The 17,203-nt window shown below is 35.5% G+C and overlaps 2 protein-coding genes across 2 annotated transcripts; both read right to left on the reverse strand.

The window, feature by feature from the left end:
- Positions 1 to 6,454: 6,454 nt before the first annotated feature.
- Positions 6,455 to 9,711, reverse strand: LOC110916263 (reticulon-like protein B5). Its single transcript, XM_022160999.2, has 7 exons — positions 9,607 to 9,711; positions 8,871 to 8,985; positions 8,592 to 8,768; positions 7,410 to 7,590; positions 7,124 to 7,265; positions 6,969 to 7,038; positions 6,455 to 6,765 (listed from the first exon to the last, which is right to left on the reverse strand). Exons 3-7 carry the CDS (start codon positions 8,755 to 8,757, stop codon positions 6,620 to 6,622), a joined length of 705 nt encoding a protein of 234 aa, XP_022016691.1. The 5' UTR covers positions 8,758 to 8,768; positions 8,871 to 8,985; positions 9,607 to 9,711; the 3' UTR covers positions 6,455 to 6,619.
- A 1,658-nt stretch (positions 9,712 to 11,369) lies between these two features.
- Positions 11,370 to 16,096, reverse strand: LOC110915768 (NAD(P)H-quinone oxidoreductase subunit N, chloroplastic). Its single transcript, XM_022160524.2, has 4 exons — positions 15,666 to 16,096; positions 15,466 to 15,582; positions 14,566 to 14,651; positions 11,370 to 11,635 (listed from the first exon to the last, which is right to left on the reverse strand). Exons 1-4 carry the CDS (start codon positions 16,047 to 16,049, stop codon positions 11,572 to 11,574), a joined length of 651 nt encoding a protein of 216 aa, XP_022016216.1. The 5' UTR covers positions 16,050 to 16,096; the 3' UTR covers positions 11,370 to 11,571.
- Positions 16,097 to 17,203: the final 1,107 nt, after the last annotated feature.

Consider the following 17,203-nt stretch of genomic DNA (forward strand, 5'->3'; position numbering starts at 1 on the left):
GACAATGTGTAATTTAAGTGTGGGGGGATGCTAAAACCTTGAATCTTGCAAGTCCTAATAACAAGCCTTACACAAAACTCTATTGGAACCGCTAATCACCCCAAAAATTTTTCAAAAAACTTTTCATTTTTTTACTTGTCTTTGTTTAATTTGGGAATAACAAGTTATAAAAAGGTTATATTTTTACAAATTTACAACCGATAGCGTCGTGATAAAAAGAACCAACATAAGAAAATTATGAAATGGCATGACAAATCTAGTTAAAATTTGATTATATATATTTGATCACATTAAAAACCCATTTCCACAAAAAGTGAGTTTTGAGCCTATATTGAGCATAAAAGCATACATCTTTAAATTAAATGCTCATTTTTCGTTTCTTGTGTGAATAGCCGCTTGGTTTCTTACGACTCTAGAACTTGCCATGACGATACATTCCTAGTCCTTACCAACTTAAAGCCAAGTAAGTAAATGATGGAGGCATCAGGACTAACCTTTTTTCTTTTCAACACCATTATTTTTCATTTCTTTTCACCTACCCAAAACCCCCTAGTTTACCCCTTTGAGCCTAAACCTTTTCATTTCTAAACCCACAAAACAAACACCCTTCACCCACCAAAACTTTTTTATCAAAAAAATGAAGTATAGCAAAAAAGCTCGGTTTTCATGTGACATCCCTTATAAAAAAAGTGAAGCATAGCAAAAAAAAAAAATAATAATAATAAAAAAACAAGTTCATCAAAGAAACTTTGTTTGAAAATGCTTTGTTTGAATAAAAGTCACAAAAACAAAAAGTTTTACGACGACATGTTTTTTACGTTTTTTGCGCTTTTTACTAACCACTAACCCAAAACCACCTACCTTTAACTCAAGCCTAACCCTTCCCCAAGTCCTCTTGATATTTACAAAGGTGTATAGTTAAAAAGGAGGAGGATTGATTGCTTGGCAAGCATACGGTAGAAGTAAGTTCTATGCCGGTCTCGAGTGTTTCACAAAAATACATCTTCGGCCGAGTGTTGAGTGATCTCCCGTGAGGTATGTGAACTTGTATATAAATGGAATTTTAAAGAGGCATGTTATGCCCAAATAACTAATTTCTCTTATGGAATGTTCTAAATAAATCATAACGAATAGGATTGCAAATAACATAAAAATAAAAGCCTAATAAAGATCTTGGATTCCCGACACTCAAGACAAGCCCAAAACTTCTCTTCTACCCATTCCATTTGGGAGTGTAAGCCACATTATAAAGAGTTTTGCTTGAGGACAAGCAAAGATTCAAGTGTGGGGGTATTTGATGTGTGTAAAATGCAACATATAAAATACATCAATTAAGGCATAAAACTAACCCTTTTTTAGTACTAATGTTGGAAAAAGTGTGCTTTTGTCTTCCTTTTGTATTTTAAGGACTAAATGAGCGTAAACGAACAAAAGGAACAAATATACAGTAAAATCTAACATAATTACAAGAAAAGGAACAAACGTGGCATGCCCGACCCCTCGACAACATCTTCCCAAGCAAAAATAAGAAAACAGAAGGCTGACCACGTCCCCGTGCCCAACGGACACGGGGGCGTGGCCAGGTGTCTGCAGAAAAGACAAAGTTATAGAAGCTTATATTCCCGACACGGCGGCGTGCCCAGCTCAACACGGGCCGTGGTCAACGCTAAGATTCGCAGAATCCATGCAAATCTTGATAGTACAGATACGCTTCTGCACACGGGGTCGTGCCCAGCGGACACGGGGGCGTGTGGAGCTAATGCAGACAAATTGCAATTAATGAAGAAAGAGAAAGTGGATGGACACGGGGCCGTGTTCGGGCTTCTGTGCAGGCTATAAATAGAGGTGCTTGGTTAACTTCAAAGGCATCCCTTGGTAAACCACCTCTCTCCCACTTCACCCACACTCCACCACCACTATAACCCACATCCACCACCATCATCCATCATCCATCTTAGAGTGTGTGTAGTAGTCTCGGGATCCAAGATTGATAGTAAGAGTTCTTGACAATCAAAGGCCATGTTTGCCTAAGTCTCTTACATCACTTGGTGAAGACAAGCATTTAGTATAATACTTTTGATTTTCAATCTTTTCGGACTTTTTATTTGGTTTTGTATTAATGACTTTAATAACTAGTTTCTTATATTGAAGATGAAACTTCCTTATAATTTGTTCGTGGTGTCTTGGCGTTATTTTATTGTCTATATAAAATAAAAGATTTTCTCCATTCATATCTCTACGGTCTATATAGAGATATGTTGGCTACCTGGTCGGGGGTTAAGAGAATGGTTTGGTAAGATTCTTGCCTTGTTTAGTGTATAGATCCTGCAAGGACCTGGGTCAAGCTTACTAGGATCTCTTTCAATACCCACTGGTATTGGATGGCGGGGGTGCGAATGGCTTGATCCCCTCATATGTAAACTACTATTAATACATTAACCTGGCTACTTGGGATTGTATCCCTGCTGATTCAAACCACTTAGCCGAGGGTAACGTCACCTTCAAAAGAGGGGCCTACCACATTACGCATTAATAATTTAATTAATTATCTTTCTATATCCCGACCCTTTGGGATTGTATCCTTGCTGACTCAAACCACTGGGTTGAGGGTAACGTCACCTTCAAAAGAGGGCCTACTACTATAACTAAGATAATCTCTTAAAAAGTGCAAAAGTGCGGAAATCATCAAAGGTTATACTAAAGGCGAGTCGGATCCAAGTGATTCATCTTATATATCTGTTTTTATTTTATTTTTATTTTCAGCATTTTAATTTTTATTTTTATGTTTAAAACTTTTTCTCAAAATTTTGATTTAATTAGACGTTGAGGACAAAACCGGTACTAAAAGATCTTGTGTCCTTGGACGACATCGGTATCTTACCAACGCTATACTACGCTCACGATGGGTGCAATTGCCCATATGTGTGTTTAGTGTTAGTTAAATATCGTGTTTTATAAATATTAAAACTTGACTAAAGTGTTAAAAAAGGCTTAAAATATACATAAAAACCTATCACGCACTACCCACATCACACATTATATCCCGTGATTATTGAAGCAAATATACAGTTTCCTTTCCTTACAATGACAACCATAGATAGCTGTTTTTCCTTATTTAAGTTCATTGTAAAAGTAGTATAAATAGAGTTTGTCCTTTCTATTGTAATCATCTCAAACAAAAATACAAAACATCTTTTGTTTATTCTGTGTAAACTCTCATTTGTCAAGAGATAGGCCATTGAAACTCATGTCTAGATATATCGGGAATCAAACCTGAAAATTGGTCTGGCAAAGCTAATTATTGGTCCTTCACCACCGATAACAATAAGAACCATCAAAGTTTCTGACGGATCACTAATGACTTCTTAAATTTTAAATTTTGAATGACAAATTGTACAAATTTGATTTCGATGGCACCCATCAATGATCACTGGTATTTTTCCGATGGTTAATATTCCGTTAATGAAAGCCTAGTTTTCTGGTATTGTACCGATTGATGGTAATTTCACTTACAAATTTTTTTGTTGGTGGAATTATTATATCTATATTCTATATTAATGGAACCCTTCTGTGAATAGTGTGCCAATACTAACAATGGTGAGCAGAAAACTGAAATAATCGAATCGTAACCAAAATAACTAAGAAAATCGAACCAAAAAAACCAACAGTTTGGTTTTCAGATTTTTAATAACCAAAAATTTCGGTTTGGTTTGTTTTTCGGATAACCATTTTCAGTAACCGAACCGAACCAATAAGTTACATTAGTATGCCTAGTGCATATATTTTTATGTTTAAGTTTAAGTTGTTTAAGTGTTTAACCCTTGCTAGTAGAAACTATTAATTTTATTCTTGAATGTTAAGTACTAAAACAAATGGTATTGAGTACCAGTACTGAATTTCTCAAACCGAAAGAACTTAAGTACCAAATTTTCCATTAAAACATCAAAATGACACATAAAAAAGGAAAAAAAAACCTTGCCACGTGGCTAATTTTGAATGGTGTTGACACTATTCCTAAGAGCAGAAAACTGAAATAATCGAATCGTAACCAAAATAACTGAGAAAATCGAACCGAAAAAACCAACAGTTTGGTTTTCAGATTTTTAATAACCAAAAATTTCGGTTTGTTTTTCGGATAACCATTTTCAGTAACCGAACCGAACCAATAAGTTACATTAGTATGCCTAGTGCATACATTTTTATGTTTAAGTTTAAGTTGTTTAAGTGTTTAACCCTTGCTAGTAGAAACTATTAATTTTATTCTTGAATGTTAAGTATATTTCTATACTAATAAACAAAAATCTTTTTTTGACACGTGTCATTCTCTAGTAATTTCTCACCCTTATTTTTTTAATTTATCTTTTTTATTATTAAATAATAATAATAGCCAATGATCTCTAGATCAAGTGGTGGAGGGCTTGCATTTCTCTTGAGAGATGCATGTTCGACTCCCACTTGGTGCAGAGTGAGGCATTGGTGGGCAATAATAGGAGACCCAGGAAAACCTGGGTAGGATCCTTGAGCCAAACGGGTTTTACCGGTAATTTCACCGTCGTGCCTACGGGCGGGTGGGTTACCGGGTTTTCCCCGGAATTGGTGGTGGACTCGGGTTACTCTCGGAGTACTCCGTTTGTCCAGTGGGTGCCCCGAGAGTACTCGGGATTGAGTTTGTTGGCCGTTCAAAAAATAATAATAATAATAATAATAATAATAATAATAATAATAATAATAATAATAATAATACTAATATTAAACATCAATTTAACTAAATCTATTTATCTCTTTGTTTAATTGATTTCTTTTTTAACTCTAAAGTTTCAATATTTGGCAACTTAATTCTAATGTTTCAATATTTGATATTTTAACCCCTTTGATTAAGTTGATTTTTCACTTCTAATTCAAAAGTTTTCATCTTTTGCAATTTAACCCCTTTAATTTTTTTTACTTTCAACCCAAAGCTTTTCATCTTTTGCAATTTAATCTCAACACTTTTTTCACTTTCAACTTTAGTCTCTTATATACTTTTCATATTTCATAAGTTCTCCGTTTAATGTATCGTTCTAAATTTCCGACTTAAAACGCCGCAACATGCGTGTGGGGTTCAACGTTTTTTCAATCTAATTTTTTCTGTTTGACATGTCCGTCGCAGCGCGTCTATTTTTCCCCGTTTGATAGGTCTGTCGCAACATGCCAGTCAGAGATCGACTTAGTTATTTTTTCTCGGTTTTACACACAGGCTCATGGTTATATGAGAAACATTTTCCTTTCATCTAAAAAGATATATAACTAATGATCCCTCGCCGCATTGCGGCAGGTGGTAATTCTAGTTTAATATAAAAACTAAATGATATTCATAGTATTATAAAGGAAAATGTCTTAATAAAACTTTTGAGAAACATAAAAATAAATTAGAAGGTTAGGTTTATGTGAACAATATTAATTAAAAAGGTTAAATATAATAACTTATATGTAAACATATAAGAAAGCTTTTTAAATTTTCAATTATATTTTTTTTATCTTTGAATCTTACCTAATTTTCTATTAAAAACCGAAAAACCAAACCGAACCGGTGTAAAACCGAAAAAACCAAAACCAGACGGTTTTAAAAAACCTAAAATCGACATTTCGGTTTCAATTTTGGTTTTGCCCAAAACCTAACCGAACCAAACCGTACACACCCCTAACTCTTAATATGAGTCGCCACCTCTGATTGGTTCAGAGGGGCAGTGGCTTTTTTTGGAGTTGTTTTTTAGCATATAAACAATTTAACGCAAAATAATAAAACCGAAAACCAGTGCTGGTGGAGTGGTCATGTGCACGCCCCATGAATGGATTGGCGCACATTTGAAACTTGGGGAGGGTGAGTTTTGTGTGATTTTTATCCCCTTTTTCCTAATTATTTACTAGCCACTTAGGCCGATAATATGTTGGGTTTGGTTGTTAATAGTTTGTTAAATGTATTGGGCTTAGTTGATAATAATTTGTTTAATTAGTTTGTTAATTACTTTGTTTGACTAATTTGTTAATTACTTTGTTTCTTCTTGGGCTTGAAACCTATGTCGGCATTCATGTTTATAGTTTTCTATCTATGTAAAATACGTGTCGCTATCCACTTGCGTACGTTTCTTTCGGTTGTTATACCGAGTTTAATCATCAGACCGGTGCTATAACGAACCAATACCGACCGAATATCTTCCGCAACACTTGAGAAATCTCACTAGTTCCTATAATTTATAAGTCACATGATAGGTTTTATGGTATGGTTAGCCAAATGTCACTTTCCTTTTGTTTCTTTTTTATCCTACTTTACCTTTGTTTTTGTTCACAAGAATTGCCATTTAATAGAGTTCTCTATTTACCAAAGATATGTTGGACTTATAAACATATTGATCACCATACCATGAAACAAGTTATATAATACATTGTCATTGGAATACCATACAAGTCTAATTAATCAATTGGTGCAGAATACACTTGAGAGGATTACATCTAAATACAGATAGCAAAATAGTAACAAGTTTGGATATCCAAATGGCATGAAATCCTAAAGAATAGCATATTCTAATATTTCTTAAGTAGATAAAAATAATCAAACCAGTTGATAGTAATTTCCTTTAAATCAATGCTGTTTGTTGCTCTTGAAAAATGGCAGTGGGAGTTTCTCTAGAGCCGCCATGATTTCATTACCCGCCTTTTCACCATAAGCATCCACCAAACCTTCATTCCTCTCATACAACAGTGGTGCACTCAGCATCAGCACAAACACTGATCCATTTACATATATAAACGAGTCAGTTTGGGTTATGTTTTAACATATAACTCCAACAGGTCAAATCAGCACAAACATGATCCTTGACCCGCTCACCCACCCATTTCGCCACCTTAAGTTTACCCAATTAATACATACGCAAAACCCACAAATATGTACTGAAATTGAGCATTCAGATATGTGAAAGAAATTAACTCACAGATATACACAAGGGTCAAAAACTCGAACCAACCACCGATGACTGAGACCACCCACAGGGTGAAAATCACCTGCATGCCCACAAGTTTTCAAGTTACAAGTGGTAAAAATATTCAATACATTCAGGTGATAAATTATAACTAAAAAGATAAATACACTCATAAATCTTTTCAAGTCTCTCCCAGTAGTCATTTCCCTCAAGTATAAGCAGGCCTGATTGATCTGATCCATCACAATGAGAGCAATAGCATCACAAATTTCTTGGGACAATCTAATGTCAGGAAACTTTGGAGGAGACCTATCAAAATTAAAGGTAAAATCAAAGCAAAAAAAAAAAAAAAAATACAAAACTTCTGTACGAAAGCGTTCAAATATTCAAAAAAAGAAGTTACAAATGGTCAGTCTGAATGTGGAATTATAGATACAAAGGTAGTCAACTCACCTGTTAACAAAGGAAGACAGATTGGACCACAGGAACAATATGGCCAGAGTAAGTATTAGAAAGTGGCACAAAAATGGAAGAAGGTGGTAGCCTATCCTCTCAAACAAAAGCCATATGACAGTTGCAGAAACGAAAATGGCACCAGATAGTTGCTTTTGTCTCCATAGTAAAATATCAGCAGCTGAAAACAAACATAATCGACCATAAAACGAAGAATTGATATAAATCTTAACATGAGCACACAATTTTACATTGAGGTTAATAAAATACGACTGTAGCTCCTTCTTTCACGTGTGATGTGCAATGGAGATTTTACCTCAAATAGGATAATCAGATAAACCAATATCGCCTTATGAGACCTTAATTGATATTCAAAAGTATAACCAATGGAGAATTGTGATCCACTTTATGGTAAATGATCTTCCACCCCCAAATGCAATAATAAAACTATACATGCTCAGTTTGAACATTCAACAAATATATGAAACATACTAAAAGATACCATTTGATCTTACTAGCATACGACAGTGCTAGACCCAAGATTTTTTTTTTCCACTAGGCTGGTTTCTTTTCAGTGCTCATATGTCTTTTTAACTCGACGTCCGAATTTTCAGTTCGGGTCTGGTCTAGTCTAGTTGCATAAATAATGATAACTCGTTGTAGCAGCTAGTAAAACTCTACTCGATCAGCTATAATATGGTTTTTGAGGTAATCATGACCACAAAAAAACTATTGCACCTATTATTAACAGTTTACAATAAATAACTTTAGTAGTTATTTGAATTCCATACTCATTTTTTCTTTTCATTTTTTTTTTAAATCCGGCATGTGCATATTAATCTTTTCTAAGACGTTCAGAAATATCAGCGTTCAAAATATTAGGAGTTTCATTGTAAAACCATAATAAACACTAGATATGTAAATAAAAAAACCACGGACCTGTTGACCCGCCAGGGACGTAGTCGGAAATTTTTTCCTAAGGGTTCGGAATTTTTCCAGGGTTTGATTTAAAGGATTCTACGGGTTCGATGACAAAATTTCTACAGGTGCGGCGATGTTAAATACACCTATATATAACACTAAATTTTTTTTCTGGACCCCGGAACTAGGTCTACCAACACGATGAGATCATATTAGCGATTAAGCCACACAGCAACTTAACAACAGGATGAAGAAATTTACTTTTGCCAGAACCGAGAGCAGCATGAAGAGGTTTCTGACGACCAAACAGATGTTTCCTCTTGGAAACCGATTTGTTCTCCTCGTTATCCTTTGTTCCGGCCTGTAATTCTTCGATCTTTGTCTCCGTTGCCGCCATTATCTTATCTTCGACGGCTGCATCTAACATATTTCGCTATACTGATATAAAATCACCATCATCGTTACGTTTGTATAAGTAATTAATTAATGTTGCAGATTATTTAGTATAAAAGATGAATTTGCAGAAATTGTTGTTCTTACTGTATCTTCAATTCAGAATGACTGACCGTTTTTTCAGGCGAATGGAATTATTATCAACGGAGGAATTGAGTGGAGAAACTAACTCCATAATAATATGACGCATGTTAACCATAAACTGTAGCAAATAATACGGAGTAAGTTTTATGGTAGATGTAAATTTGGCTCCTTCAACTTTGTGTTTTTGTCACTACAAGTCCTTAAACCTTGATTTGAGAAACAAAGTTAACTGTATTTATTTTGATCGTTTGGATTTTTAGAAGTAAACTTTAAACTCTAGCTCTTAGGGGGGCGGGGGGGGGGGGGGGGGGGGGGGGCGCCCCGTGATAGCCAAACAAGCACGCGTTGATTGGCGTAGAACACCACCGCCGGTGGATGTTATCACGCGTGGCCATGATCACGCGTGAAGATGTTTGTGGTGCTCGGTTGTTTTTCAATGGTAGATGTTTGTGTGGTGAGTGATGGGCATTTCCACTAAATCTATCACTAGCGATGGAATAAAGCTCGATGACGTGGCGGAACTTGATTGGATGTTGTGAGTGATGGAACTCCATCACTAGTGGAGCGCCCCTACCCCCTTTATACATGTATTTTTCCTTTTAAGAGTGTAATCATTTGTTATCTTGTTTTTAACTAAACTGATTAGTTATAAAGTATAACTAAAAGTTTTGCATGTTCGTTAACCCGACCCATTTTCACTGGAAACTTTTTTTCCCGTCACAAGTGGATCGGCAATTACCTGGTGGTACGGGCTACTTTCTCGGATGATAATTGCATCTTTCACAATAGTGATAATTACATTAACTTCCACAACGGGCCGGGCAAGCCTTCAGGCTAAGTCCATTGATGAACAACCCAACCTTTTATTATTATAAATCTAATATCTCTTTCTTGTTTCTTCCACCTACACAAACCAATCCTACAAAAACATGCATTCACAACCTATCCCAACCTAAAAATTATAAGTTGTTGAACGAACTCTGTTTTTAATAAAATGTATGTCATAATGCTCTCTAAAAAATTAAGAAATACTGTGTATTTAGTGTTTTTTTAAGTCTGAATGTTATATGTTATTTGAGTAATTAAATTATTGTGGGAATTAGTTTGAGTTGCAACCAATTATATTATGACATGTGACATGAAGACTACACAAGTTTGGGTTGCAACCTAGATTACAACACAACAATTTCCCTCAAACAATCAAAACCATCACAGCGTGAAAAATACCACGTGTTGAAAAGTTTACGCGTGAAGAAAGAAGGTGGCGGCCGTGTATTCTTTGTTTCCACGCGTTATAAATTGCCATCATGGGGAATAGGCCTCCACCCCGCCTGCCCTTAGTATAATGGTAAGATGCAGCAGCTTTGCTTTTCTAGCCACCAGGCAGGGGAACAGTCACACAACAATTAAATTTTTAAGTTTTTTTAGATAAAGCTTCAGCCCATAATTCCATATAAAAAAGGCAACTTTTAAGCCCAATCCAAAATTCTGTATAAAAGAAGGCAATTTTTTCAGCCCAACAGCACATATAAAAATCTATTTTTTTCTAGTATTTCTAGTTAATTGTATTTTTTTTTCTTCAAAACAAAGATTAACTCAATAATTATTCTTATGTCTTTAACTACCTTTCATTTAAGCTGACTGAGTATATGCAAGCAATAGTTCCCATTTGCAGTCAGAACTTTTTTCTAGAATTAAGATAATATAAGAATATTGTTATTGCAGTGACCAATGTGTGTGGTGTTGTCCACAAGATGTTTTTCAATATCCTTCAATCAAGTTAAGTTCATGATGTGTTTCAACACATTTATATTCTGGTTGGTTTCTTAGGGTGAAGGGGGCACCCCCCTAATTAGGTGAGTGAAAACTTTTTTTTAACCCAATCATACGTTGCCATGTCATTTCCCCTCTATAACTTCCCTCTTGTCTAAAAATGTACGGGGTGCACCCCTCTTAGGGGAATTGTTTTTTTATTCAAAAAAAAGAAAATTTTTCATTGGTCCATCAGTTCCCTCTCTCCTTCCTTTCTTCGATGACTCCCCACCGATTTGGGCCCCCGAATTCTGTCACCGCCTGGATGGCGGCACCACCACCGAGCGGCAACAACGGTCCCCGCAAGGGGTTACCGATTGTGCCCCGCTCACCCTTATAACAAACAAATATAACACTGTCATGTACTAGCAGCTAATGTTATAAAATTAATAGTGTCTAAGGATAAATGAATTAAACCTATGCAACAAAGTCAATATATGCTTTGTCATTAGTCAATCTTGTGTTTCAACACATTTTTTATCCGCCCCTATATGGCAATCAATCTTGTACTTCGCAAGCAAGCGGACGATACACATTGAGATTGACCTATATTTTATACGAGACATAGCTATGCAACAAAGTCAACATTTGCTTTGTGCATAGCTTGTTGATTTGTTGACTAAAGGGTTGTCACGTATATCTCCTGTCAACAAACCATGTTACGACTCTCATTCACCTTGGGAACGCATGTTAAGAGTTATATTTTGTGATACTGTGTACCCTTATTTCAAGCATTAATGATGCTAGATTTACATGCGTTTAAGGACGAATCATTGTCAATGTAAACTGCTTGTTCATAACTTTCTGTGTATACACATGATATGTTCATCTTGAACAATGAATCTCTTGGTTTAGTAACTGCTACTGCTTGATTGTGTGCAAAAAACCCATATCATACAGCTTCATTTGCAGTCAATCCTGCAATGTCTTTGAGTGGTGTCCAAACGAATTTTCTCCTGCAAGTTTTGTCACAGTTTGGATAGAAAGCTATTAAACCGAACTTCAAAGACAACCGAACTAAAAATCGATTCTAAAACAGATTTTGTGTATCTAATGGTGGCAATCAATGCTGTTAAATGTGAACGAGTTGATTTGGGTCGTGTTTATCTCAAACAAGTCAAATAGAAAAAAAAAATAGCCAATATAAGAATTGAATGCCTTAAATGAGTAGAAAATCACCCAACCTTCAACCTTCAACCTTCAACCTTCTTCAGTATTTCATTCAAAGATTTAAAACAATTGTAATAATATTGTTTTTATAGTTATAACTAGAGATGAACAAGAAACTGGTTAACCGGACCGTTTTAGAGAAACCAACCACAACCGAAACCGGTTTGGAACTGATTCCACACAAACCGGTTCGGTTTGGTATACAAACTGTAGAAATGGGACCGGTTAACATTCTCCACGCTAAAAACCGAACCCAACCAGTTTCTAGCCAAACCGGTTCCAGAACCGGTTTGGAACCGGTAAGAAAAAATTCCCATTTATTTAAGAAAAAATTATAAAACCTGTTCTTTTTATCCTAAAATAGTTCGAAAACTATAAATATAATAAAATTCGTATTTTATGTTTTCTTTTAAGTTTTTTTTGTCATAAAAACAATTGAAAAAGCCAAATCGCTGTAACCAAGTGATTTACTTTTTTTTTTCTTTTTTTGTCTTTCTTTTTTTTTGTCTTTGTTTTTTGTTTCTTTTTAAGTATGAGTCAGTATAAATCTAAGTTGGTTTACGTTTTTACGTAAATGGTCTACGTTTTGTCATAAATTTTATTCGAAAATGAGTCAGGTCAAGTATAATACGTTTTCACTAGGTGGTACGTAAGTTCAAGTTACTTTACATTTCAACGCTGTCCTAACACGCGGTACCATTCTTTAACTTAAAAAACACTATTTTCTTACGTGTTTTTTTAAATAATTTTCGGTATAAATCTAAGTTGGTTTACGTTTTGACATATCTTTTTCTCGGCAATGAATCAAGTCAAATATAATACGTTTTCGTGCTTATTTTATGTATGTTTTAGTTGGTCTACGTTTTGACATAAGTTTTGTCTGGAAACGAGTCGAACCAGATATTTGACGGTACAAAATCGAGTCATTTTAAGTTTCGACCCCGTTGCAACGTGCGGCGGGTCAAAATTCTAGTTCTCAGCAATAACCCAAACTGGGAGCGGACTGGTTACCCTTGGTTACAGAGCATACATTACAGGTGAATTAAAATATATATATATATATATATATATATATATATATATATATATATATATATAGGGAGAAGATCATGCGAGAACCACCTCTTATTGTGAGAACCGCGAGAACCAATTTGAACCAACAAAAATGCCTAAAAATAGCTAAAAATCACACAAATTTTTTTTTTTAAATTTTTTATAAAAAAATCGCTACTTTTCGAAGCCAAAAAAAAAAAAACTTTTTTTTTAAAATTTTTTTTTGGCTTCTAAAAGTAGCGATTTTAACATGAAAAATATTAAAAAATTCAAAAAAAAATTTTTAGATTTTTTAGGTTTTTTGGGGGTTTAGTTTTTAGCATGAGTAAACTGCCATTTTGGTCCCTGTGGTTTGGGCAGTTTTGCCATTTTAGTCCAAATCTCAAACTTTTTAAATCTGGGTCCCTGTGGTTTGCATTTTGTTACCATTTTAGTCCAAAACTCAAAATCTCTTATTTTTTACTGTTTTAAGGCCCCTTTTTTGTCTTTACCTGCAGGGGTAGTTTGGTCCATTTAATTTTCATTAAACCAATTTATTTATTAAAAAACCCACATGATATAAATACCCTCTCTATGACAGACCAATTACATCATCATCTTCAACCTCCCAATTGAAACCCTAACCAGAGATCAAAATGCATTTCAGTGAACTGAACCATTTTTTTTTTTTTTTGCAAACCAAATTCCAATTCTAAGAACTCCTTCCTTGATAAAACATTCAATTCAAAGCAAAATGGGATTGTTCAACTCAAGTAACAGAGGTTAGGGCTTGAATCAGTAGCAGGTCTCATTCAAATTGGCGAGGTGTTAGGTTACTTGAAAAGGTTTCAATAGACAAAGGACCTGATGTCGATTTGAGAGAAGAAACAGAAACCGAGAAACGTACCTGAAGGCGGCTTGAAGACGGGTGCGGCTGAAGACGAAGACCGGCGTCGATTGGGGTTGGGTTCAGGTTGGAGAGGGTGCACCGGCGACCATGGGGATTCAGAACGGAGATGGAGTTTGAGGGCAGTGGTTCTGCACCGGCGACGATGGGGATTCAGAACGGAGATGGAGTTTGAGGGCAGTGGTTTAGGTTGGAGAGGGTGCACCGGCGACGATGGGGATTCAGAACAGAGATGGAGTTTGAGGGCGGTGGTTGACCGGCGCGACAGCTAATTGATGTTTGGAGATGGAGGATATCTATGGATGATGATGATGTATGGGGATGAAGATGATGTGGGTTTTTTAATAAATAAATTGATTTAATGAAAATTTAGTGGACTAAACTACCCCTGCAGATAAAGACAAAAAAGGGGCCTTAAAACAGTCAAAAATTAGAGATTTTGAGTTTTGGACTAAAATGACAACAAAATGCAAACCACAAGGACCCAGATTTAAAAAGTTTGAGATTTGGACTAAAATGGCAAAACTGCCCAAACCATAAGGACCAAAATGGCAGTTTACTCTTTTAGCATTTTAGCTTGGGGGGGGGGGGTTAGGTTTTTTTTTTTTTTTGGGGGGGGGGGGGTGTGTGGGGGGTTTAGGTTTTTTTTTGGGGGGTGGGGGTTAGGTTTTTTTTAGCTATTTTAGGTTGTGTTTACATTGGTTCTCAAGGTTCTCACAATAAGGGTGGTTTTCGCATGAGCCCCTCCCTATATATATATATACAGAAATGACATACCAATTGCCGCATTCTGCGATCACCCTAACTTTGGGTCGGAGTGTAGGAAGCAGTGCAAGAAACTGCAGCTCTGCTTTCGAGAGAACCTGCAGCAAAAAAAAAATAAAAAATAAATAAATAAACAATCAACAGGGTCTTTTCATGCTCGATGTCAAAGTTGTGCTGCAAACGAACCGAACGAATACAAACAAGATCTTGTTTGTGTTCGTTTGTTAAGAAATATATGTGTTAGCGAACTGTTCACGAACGCTTATCAAATGAGATTATATGTTCGTGTTCGTTTGTCAATGAAATGAACTTGTTCGTGTTCGTTTGTGTTTGTTTGTTAATTTTAGACAACGGACAAAAACGAACGTTGGCGAACACAAATGAGCACAAACTAATATCCATGAACACAAATGGAAACAATCGAACAAAAACAATCGTTCATGAACAGAATATATAATACAGTGACACTTATTAGATATATAATTTGTCGGAATTTTGAAGTATTTAAATAATTACAAAAACTAAAAACACGAATGAACTATCGAACACAAACAAACACATTACCAAACGTTCACAAACATAAACGAACGAACACGACATCTGTTCATGTTTGTTCATTTCACTAAACGAACAAAATTGCTTGTTCATGTTCGTTTGTTTAATAAACGAACGAACATAAACAAACTTCCCGCCGAACGGTTGGTTCGTTTGCAGCCCTAGCTGACATCATGAAACAACTTATCCAATTTTTCTTTTGCAAATAACAAGTGTTAATTATTTCTTGATGATCAACTTTCTTACAAAAAACGATTTAGGAGGGTGTATCCATTAAAAATACATGTTGGGTGCGTTTGACATTTTGATTTTTGACCCGTTAAGGATAAAACATATAGCTCAATTTTATGTTCAAACCTTGGCTTCTAGGATCCAGACCACCAGACCTTTAGCATCTGGAGGAAGCAAAGATAAGCGATAATCAACCTCCGGTGGAAAATACCATCGCGCAATTGGCTGCTTACCTATATGAGCCTGCATTCCATTTATAGAGAGAGTTATACCTTTTACATTGAAAACAATGCAAGTGAGAATGATATGCAACACCAAAAACTCACAGGACAAACTGGATGCAACTTGGTTAATGTGGTCTCAGGGTCACCTAGACCACGAGCCGATAAGTCCAAGAACTTATACCCTTGGTACCTAAGCCGGTTAAGATACCGGCCCTCATAACCTCCTTCATGAGGAGAATATATGGCAATTGCCTTGTGTTCTTCGACATCCGCTAGCCATTTTCCAAGATCAGGCTTTAAAAGATCCCCTCCAACGAAATCCGAAAACTCGCGGGCACATTTTATAGCTCCTTTGTGGTACTTGGTTTGTGCCAATCCCTTTTTTGTCGTGGTGTTTACTAGCGCGTTGTGGTGGCGGTGGTGGTGGTTGAAGTTGTGTGAAGAAGGTAGAAGGGCTGAATGGTAAGAGCAGGCTGTGGCTGCCATTGTTTGAAAATGGTGTGAGGATGGAGATTGGGCATTTTGGAAAACATGTGAAATTGAATGGATTGATTAGAGTGGTGTTCTATGGTGGGAAAACAAGATAAGGGTGCTTGTCTGGTTTTAAATTCATTATTTGATTTTACATTTATGCCCATCTATTGTAGAGTAGCAAAAACAGTTTTTTTTTTTTTTTTTTTTTTTTGTTGAACAGCAAAATTTAGATCACTTACGGAACACTGGAGTATCATCGTGCAACCAGCGGAACTACCCGATCATATCCATCTCCACTAGACATAACCCAATAAATATGGGAAAACCCCCTTGTGGGAATCGAACCCAGGACCTATTGGTCCCAAAGCTTTATCCCACCCCCAAAATGGCACTAGGCTATATAAAGCCATGGGTAACAAAAAAGAGTTTAATACGTTACTTGTGGCAACTAAACAATATAACATATTACTATATTAAAAAAACTATATTAGTAAAAACGCATCTGTACCTGATATTGTCTGATTTTCAAAAAAAAAAAAAAAAAAAAAGGAGTATACACATACATCTTCTCTCATTTTAATTTCTTTCTGTAAGGTTATGTTAAAAAAATAGTGTCTTGTTTAGTTTGAAAAATCAGATGATATGAGAAGGAATAGCACCTTATTTCATCCTAAAATCTTGTATTATTTTTATCAGTTAAGTTAAACTGGGCTATAATATCGTGTATTATTTTTATCATTATTTGATATAATTTTATCATTGAAACCATCCAACCACATTAAATATTTAACAATTTTTAGAAATCACTAAAAAAAAATTATTATCATTATTCTTCTTTTATAATACTTTAACGAAGATAAATTTTAATTTGATGCTATTTAGGAAAATTTATAATTGAATTCATATCAAATTTACTTGTTAATGAGTATAATGAATATCAATAATTAATAATTAAGTACGATAGAGAAGCGGAAAGCCAAAAAGTAGATAGCCTAGAATGATTATAAATGCCTCCCAATATTTTTGTTTATGTATTAGGGGGTACGGTGTGGCATCGGTGAAGGGCGGTAAACTTGGTTTACCGAAGTGGCAAACCAATGCCAGCATAAGTTTATCGATCAAAATGGGTTTCATGCGGTGAACCTTCACCGAATCGGGGAGAGGGA

Source organism: Helianthus annuus, chromosome 16 (genome assembly GCF_002127325.2).
Source record: "Helianthus annuus cultivar XRQ/B chromosome 16, HanXRQr2.0-SUNRISE, whole genome shotgun sequence".
In the NCBI taxonomy this organism is placed as follows: domain Eukaryota; kingdom Viridiplantae; phylum Streptophyta; class Magnoliopsida; order Asterales; family Asteraceae; genus Helianthus; species Helianthus annuus.

Excerpts from the sequence above, each read along its gene's own strand:
- LOC110915768 (XM_022160524.2), bottom strand. The coding sequence starts at position 16,049 with ATGGCAGCCACAGCCTGCTCTTACCATTCAGCCCTTCTACCTTCTTCA. Across the intron at positions 14,652-15,465 it reads TCTGGATCCTAGAAGCCAAG|GTTCTCTCGAAAGCAGAGCT; the intron begins GTTTGAACATAA and ends TTTTTGCTGCAG. Across the intron at positions 11,636-14,565 it reads ATCGCAGAATGCGGCAATTG|GAGAAAATTCGTTTGGACAC; the intron begins GTATGTCATTTC and ends CAAAACTTGCAG.
- LOC110916263 (XM_022160999.2), bottom strand. The coding sequence starts at position 8,757 with ATGTTAGATGCAGCCGTCGAAGATAAGATAATGGCGGCAACGGAGACA. Across the intron at positions 7,039-7,123 it reads ACTTGAAAAGATTTATGAGT|GTGATTTTCACCCTGTGGGT; the intron begins GTATTTATCTTT and ends GTGGGCATGCAG. Across the intron at positions 6,766-6,968 it reads TTTGACCCTTGTGTATATCT|TGTTTGTGCTGATGCTGAGT; the intron begins GTGAGTTAATTT and ends TAAATGGATCAG.